This window comes from Micropterus salmoides, unplaced genomic scaffold (assembly GCF_014851395.1).
Source record: "Micropterus salmoides isolate LMB-PRFRI ecotype aquatic unplaced genomic scaffold, ASM1485139v1 Ms_hic_scaffold_17, whole genome shotgun sequence".
Lineage (NCBI taxonomy): Eukaryota > Metazoa > Chordata > Actinopteri > Centrarchiformes > Centrarchidae > Micropterus > Micropterus salmoides.
Window position 1 is genome coordinate 20737635 of NW_024040817.1, and position 7840 is coordinate 20745474.

General features: G+C 40.9%; 1 protein-coding gene across 1 annotated transcript; it reads left to right on the top strand.

The window, feature by feature from the left end:
* The first annotated feature begins 5059 nt into the window (after window positions 1-5059).
* LOC119907294 (lactose-binding lectin l-2-like) lies at window positions 5060-5730 on the top strand. The gene has a single exon (XM_038725069.1). The coding sequence runs from the start codon at window positions 5140-5142 to the stop codon at window positions 5626-5628; it is 489 nt and encodes a 162-aa protein (XP_038580997.1). The 5' UTR covers window positions 5060-5139; the 3' UTR covers window positions 5629-5730.
* The last annotated feature ends 2110 nt before the right edge of the window (window positions 5731-7840 follow it).

A 7840-nucleotide genomic window follows, 5' to 3' on the forward strand; every position in this document is an offset into this window, starting at 1 on the left:
TTGTCTGTGGGGTACCTCAGGGTTCTGTCTTGGGACCCATCCTGTTCCTTTCGTATTATTTCCTTGGACAGATAATTAGTCAGATCAGTGACATATCTTACCATCTGTATGCGGATGACATTGTACTGCTTGTTTAAGGAAACTGAGTTCCATAAATGTCTTCTTTAATTAACTGCTTGACCAGTATCAAACAGTGGTTTTGTGACAACGTCCTGCTTCTGAACTCAGAGAAAAAGAAAACAAATTATTGCCCCTGAAAGTACAATACCTCAGATTAAAGAGCATATTGCTGACTTAGGAGTTTAGGTGTTGTTTTGATTCTGCGAGGTCCTTGGAATACCACTCTAAACAATTAGTCAGAAATTGTTCATTCCAACTAAGAAATGTTTCCAAATTAAGAACACTGGTGTCAATGGGTGAGTTGGAGATGATCATTCATGCTTTTATTTCCTCTCGCATAGATTACTGACTTTTTACTTGTTTGAGCAAGAAGGAGCTTTACCGTCTCCAGGCTGGTCAGAACTCTGCTGCGAGGCTTTAACTCACATAACAATAGGGCGCACATCACACCTGCTTTAGCATCACTTCACTGGTTACCAGTCCAGTATAGAATTCAATTAAAAATCCTGGTTCTTACTTTTAGAGCCCTGCACGGTCAAGTTCCTTCGGACCCGTGGTCTGAGGTCATCAGGTAAGAGGCTGTTAGTGGTTCCCCACACTCATTTTAAAACCAGGGGGGGAAAATCGATCATTCCAAGCAGTGGCACCTAGGCTGTGGAATGCATTGCCTCCCTTTCTACGTTGTCTGAATTCTGTCGATTCTTTTAAAACGCAACTCAAGCAGGCTTTAGTTAAGGGAGAGTTTGCTTTTGTGTTTCTATTTGTATTTAAAATTTTCTTATGCATTGTTTTACTATGAAGTTGTAACCCCCAAACTAGTTCCCAATTGACCAACCAGTGTATAAAATAAGCAGGCAACAATAGAACACGCTGTACAAAATATAACCTCCAAATTTATTTGTAAAATAGACATGTAAAGGATTAAAACAAGACTGAGGCTAAGATAGTTAAAAAGAGAGTTCAAATGGGGGAAACTGTTAGTTAAACGGAACTGCAGTTCGTCATGGCTGGGTGTGCTCAATCGTCTTCTGCGTGGGCGAAGCCAAACACAACAGGAACGGGTCTGCTGTTGGTCACAGGCTGGTTGGTTGTAGCCTCACTGCTTGGGCCTCTGGTAACTCTACTAAGTAGCGGTGGCGCTACACTGGCAGCTCCCCAGACCACGACCCAGCCGTGTACCACACTCTTGCAAAGAATCAGCAGCCTCAGCACACCCGCACACTGCACACAGGAGACAAACAGAAGACTCTGAACAACATCAATTATAAACCATCCCATAGAGACACTACCACCAGCCCACATAACAAGAGCTACCCCAGGGAAGAAGACAGTCAAAATCACTCTGTATCTGCACACAGGAGACAAACAGAAGACTCTTGAGCCCAGTGGGTGGCTGGTTAAATTGTTTGCAGATGGTTGTCATGCCCAAGCACACCTGTCTGCCATTAGTCCATACCCATGCAATTAACCCAAGTGCAAAACCACACCCACCAAATGCACACTCGCTCTAAGTGCTCACCCCTCACACTACCACTGCACTCAAAATTGGCTGATACAGGTCTACCCGTTACATTGTACTGTATTACATTTTATTGTGAAGCATTTTGTGATTTTTTTATCTGTGAAAGGTGCTATACAAATAAACTTTACTTACTGACTACTTACTTACATTGACAGTGTTGTGTTGGACAGTGCAGCGGTGTTTATGATTCTAACCATTCAATTCACAGACGGGTCCATTGTCAATGTGTTTGCGAGAGAGAGAGAGAGAGAGTGGACGAGTGAGAGGAGGTGCGCAGCGATTATATGCAGACAGATTTAAAATGGTTCGCCGAATTTACTTGTGCAGCTGTTAATATACCTGGGCGGCCCGCCTAAGTAAAGCCTATTTGTGGGAAACACTGGTCTGGTTTTACAGCTAGCTTACATGTGATCTACATCACATCGGTGCTCAGGTGAGTGTCTTCACTAGTGTTTTTCCTAGCACCCATTGCAGGTTTTTATTGATCCTCCTCTCTTCTTGCTGTCAAGGCAGCAGTCCCTGGTGGTGATGTTTCTTCACGATTCCCTTTTTTGTTTGCGTGTCACAGGTGGTTAGATAAAAGGATTTTCCTTTTTTGGGTTCCCCGCTGCGTGGTATGCGACAGCCCTGCTCCCCTTTTCTGCCAGTGTGTTGTATTTTCTGGTGTGTTGCATTTTAGAATTGTGTATTTTCTTATGATTAGTTAAATAACGATTTCCATATTTTTTGAATAAAAACCCTCTCTTGCCCTGTTAACTGCATTTTCTTGTTTCTCTGGAGGTCCTGTCTGTTGGACTCCCATTTCTAAGTAGCACACAGTTACAGTGTGGTATTGGTGTGACAAATTAAACTCAATCAGTAACAGAAAACTACTTCCTTAAAAGAGAAAGCAAGCATGTAACAAGACTGAACTGAAAACACAAGATTGAACACTTAAATTAGGAAACGCTTTTAACACCCTCTGAGGGAGTAAACATGAGCACACAGCTCCACACTGCTGTCTGACCCTAATTGGTCCACTGACCCCATAGGGGTCATTTAAACAGGGGACGCTGGCCCCGAACCCCTTTTTAAAATGGCTGATTTTGTCCCCATCACTTTTTGAAAGCATTTGTTAAAAATGTTCTAAAAAACAGCTTGCACCAACAAATGTTAACTAACAAATGAAAATGCTTTGAGAAATGTTGATTTACACAATAAGAAAACATGCAATGCAATATAGTTTTCCTTCATAAAAACAGACATTCCCACCGTAAATTGGAGCAGACAATGTCTCCAGAATGCAGGAAATTACAAGTTTAATGCTCAAAATCTTCTGGGGGAGGACCCCCAGACCCTCCGCACATATATTTCTGCATCAAATACTGAATCTACTAAATAGTGCTAAAAATCTTCTTGTCTTGTTCTCATGACCCAAATGTATAATCATCCCTCTAACCTGAACCCTAATGTCCCCACCACTTTTCAACACAAAGTGACGCCCTTCACTGACCCGCTCCGCAACAGCTCCTCTCTAGTGGGCCTACTTATACTCTCCACCAATCAGTGAACACTTTTGCAAGACATTGTACGCATGCTACATTCTCATTAGGGGCTGAGCACCGCTACAGGTCTGATCCTAGAATCGCCCCTGGCCTAAACATTCAGTCTTGCCCTTATATAAAGACATATTTGGTTTTAATTGGGTCAGAAGTAAAGAGAAAATTTGGTCAACAAAGCACAAGGGTTAAGTGTCTGTTCCTTTTCCACTTGTCATTGGTCTTGCCTTGCTCTCCCTGCCACGGCTGAGAAGTTGCACAGGCCGGTAGTGAAAGGTTTTTCCTGTCACCCAAAATGATTTACCTTATTTTGGGTTCCCCCGCTTCGCGGTATGCCACAGCCCTGCTCCCTTTCCCCCTTTCCTGTCAGTGTGCTAATTTTATGTAGTATTATCTGACGTGTGGCAATTTAGAATCGTGTATTTTCTTATGATTACTTAAATAAAGATTTTCATAGTTTTTTGAATGAAAACCCTCCTTGATGAATTTGTGTGTTCTTAGGATATTAACATTTGGCGTAGAATTTACTGTGGGCGAAATTCCCCTAGGTGGTGTAGTTGCAATAGTTCTGTGCAGGTATTGCTACACCTGCTTCCTTTTCTGTTCTTTTATGCACAATGCAAGAATGTGGAGGAGAGGCTGTCACAGAAGGTTGCACAAATTTTACTAGTTCATTGCTGGAATCAGCATTTTTCAGCTGCTGATTTTAACTGCATGTTCCTGTTTCTCTGGAGGTCCTGTCCGTTGGCCTCCCATTTCTAAGAAACATTTAAAACAATTTATTCATTTAGCTGACGCTTTTATCCAAAGCAACTTACAATTGCTATACATTGTCAGAGGTCGCACGCCTCTGGAGTAACTAGGGGTTAAGCATCTTGCTCAGGGACACAATGGTAGATGAGCCACAGTGGGGGATTGAACCCGCACCTCTCACACCAAAGGTATTTGTCTTATCCATTGTGCCATCACCACCTCAGTTACAGTGTGGTCATAGTACTTTCATTTCTACTGGATTCTTCATCCACCACTGACACACACACACACACACACACACACACACACACGTGAGTAACTTTTATTTTATTATTATTGAAAGAACATCCTGTTTATAATAAATGTTAATAAATGTTATAATAATAAATGTGTTAATAATTACCTGTTTAATAAATAGTAAAGTTTGCCATGTCCGAAACCCCTGAAATAGTACTTAAGTATTTTTAAAAGCAAGTACTTTTGTACTGTGAGACTGTGAGTAGAAATTTAAATAAAAGACTTCTACTTTTAGTGGAGTAATATTAAACACGGGTATCTGTACTTTTACTCAAGTACAGGATTTGTGTACTTCGTCTACCAGTGCAGGAAACCAACAGGAAGGTGTATTTAGTGTTTTAACGTCCACTGTCATGACTGTGTAAAAGTAATGTTTGAAGCAATGTTCTTGTTTGTATGTTAAAACAAAACAAAAATACAGCTCACGGTGAAAGAGAGGACACACTGAAGCTTTGTACTGTTGTAATATTGTTAATGTGTAAATCAATGCGCATGTTTGGTATGTTGTTATTATTCATCAGTTGTAAATGTTAGTCAACCACAAAGCAATACGGCTCACCTTGTGTTCCCTCAATCTTTTGACAGCTGAAGCCACATGCATTTTGTAAAGCTGTATTTTACTACGTCAATTATTAGTGAAATGAATAAATTCTATGTTTTATGTGACATCTCTGGGGCGAGCTTGTGGTTTTTCTTGGCTCGTGTTCAGATACCGTGTAGTTGTTTCCAACTGAAAGTGTTTGCCAAGGACATTTGACCAATGATATTACACCAACATTAACAAAAACACACCCTCTCTGAAGCGTATAAAAGAAAGTGGCCTTTCAACTGTGTCTGCAAGATATTTGATAACATCCAAACGGGAAGATCACATACTCCGAAGACTTGGACAGAGTCTCTGACACCAACATGCTGTTGATCCTCATCTTGTTTGGTCTGGCTCTGGGTGCTGTGTCTGCTTCAGATGACCATCAAGTGAGAGTACAGCCTGGCAACTCTGGCTGGCAAAGCTTCAACGGCCGCTACTACAAATACGTCGCCACACCAATGACCTGGGCTGATGCAGAGCTGAACTGTGTGTCAGAGGGAGCCAACCTGGTGTCCATCCACAGTCTGGAGGAAGAGGACTTTGTCAAATCCCTGACCAAAAACGTTGACCACGAGGTGAAGGCAAGAAGCTGGATCGGACTCAGTGATGTCCACAAAGAAGGCAGCTGGATGTGGTCTGATGGGTCTGCAGTGGACTTTGACATCTGGAGTGCCGGACAGCCAGACAACGCGAGGGGAAATGAACATTGTGTTCACATAAACTATGTGATTGATCTGAAATGGAATGACATCCCATGTTCTATGAATCGTACCTCTATTTGTGTATCTCACATAACCAGTCCTCAGTAACTGGGATAGTTACATATGTCATGATTCAACCTGGTCAATGTAACCTGTTGCTCTGTTGACATGCATTAGACCTCCACAATAAAGATACAAATGTATACTTTTCATGTGTGTGTGTGTCAAGAAGTCATTTTACTAATCTTCATTTTCATCAATGTTGGACATTCACTCCAATTGTTGATCAATTGGAGTATTCCCAACCCCTTTTGATCATCTCAAAATGACTTTTACTAATATATATATATATATATATATAATAATGATAATCTCCATTCATTGTGCAAAATAAACATGTATGCTACTATTAGGAGAATTAGAATTAAAGCCTTATCCAGTAAACATAATGACATTTCATTCACAGCTTTCTGTGTCCTGCAGGTTCATGTAAAGTTAGATATTTGTTCATTTTTTCTGTCCATCATCTACTGATTATTATATGTGAAGCTACAGTCAGCAGTCTGTTAGCTTAGTTTACTAAAAAGGCTGCAAACAGGAGGAAGAGGCTGATATGGTTCTGTCCAAAGGTAACAAAATCCTGGCACTCCTTGGTCTGGAGAGGTTTCCTGCAGATCAAGGGAGCCACTGTGAACTACTGTCTTAAATTTCACCTGCAGAAATTCCTCTCAACTAACATACAACTAAGAAATATTTCTAAGACCATGACCCAGAACGCAAAATCTAATTATTATAAAGAATGTCTCTCTAATAATTTAAAAAATCCTAAACAGTTTAGGAACAGTTGAAAAGCCATTACAAACACTTCAGACATCGGTCCCATTAATAATCTGTTCTACTGCTTAAGTATATGAGAAACTAATATTAAATCAATTGTCACAGCATCTTAAGACCAATACTATCCTTTCACTATTTCAATCCAGTTTTAGACCTAATCTTTCAACAACTGCTGCTCTTTTAAAACTAATGATGTGTTTTCAGCATCTGATAAAGGTAATCTTACAGGGGCTATTTTTTATTGATCTCAAGAAAGCTTTTGATTTGGTGGATCACTATTACTTTTAGATAAGTTGTATGCAATTGGTTTATCTCAAAAACGCATTCTTATGGTTTAGTTCGTATCCAAGGCCAGATTCTGGCATATGCCAGATGGGCCGCACTATTTGTTTTGGGGTGGGCCAGTCCGATTGATGTTAATTCATCAGTGTTTCCCACACATCAGCTTTACTGGGGCAGCCGTTGAGGTACATTAACTATATTTGGCGACCCATTTAAGCATTTTGCAGAGAAACACTGAGGGAAATGATCATTCATTACGTTATAAGGTTCAGACGGTGGATATTTCACAAGCACGGACCAGGTAAAGCAACAGTGAACACTTTGTTGCAGGTGCAACTGGGTACAATTTTGGTTTCGGTTTCGATTTGCTTCCTCATTAACAAGCCTCCTCCACACACCTGCGGGTGGAAATTGCGAGTGCTGTGTCATTTTGGCCAACAGGGCGACAAATACAGGGAGAGGGAAAAAGGGCGATCCTCTGTCTTTGCAGCAGAGGTGTATGTTCAGTGCTTATGTGGAAATATTAGAAGGAAAGGCAAGGAGAGCAGAAATAAGTTGGCTAGTGAGTAATGTTTTTATTCACGTGTATTCCAATGTTGAGAGCAGTGTGTGCGAAGACATTTTTCTGCAATGTTCTGTGTTCATGGATGTTGCTGGAATCGGTAAGACGGAGACCCCTGGTCTTCTTGTAGGCTATGTGTACTCTTAAAAAAACTAAGCAGGAGATTAAGAGTTTAAAATCTTAAAACCTCATCAAATACTTCTTATAAATAGTGTCTTTTGCTCTTGTACTCGTGACCAAAGTCTTTCATCACCCCTATTCTCAAACCTTATATCACCACCTCTTTTCAACCCAAAGTGATGCCCTTGCTGTTACATACGGTAGGCCTACTGCTTATATTATTTCACCATCTGTACACAAATGTAGCATAAGTAGTAGATGTGTGTTTGTGGAGATGTGTGGTAAGTTGGGCTTGCATGGCTACAGGCTACTGTTTTCATACCCCACCCCTGCAGTCGCCTGCAGCTCACAGACTTTCAAGTCAGCAAAAGTCAGCCACAGTCCTCTCGAACGCACCTCTTGACCACAAGCTATGTATACGTGCTAACTTCGACAGCTGTATTCTAACGTTAACATAGCTATCCTAATTAGCTAGGCTCCTTACATGTTTGCTAATAACTTTTTTGAAGGTGGGTCTCC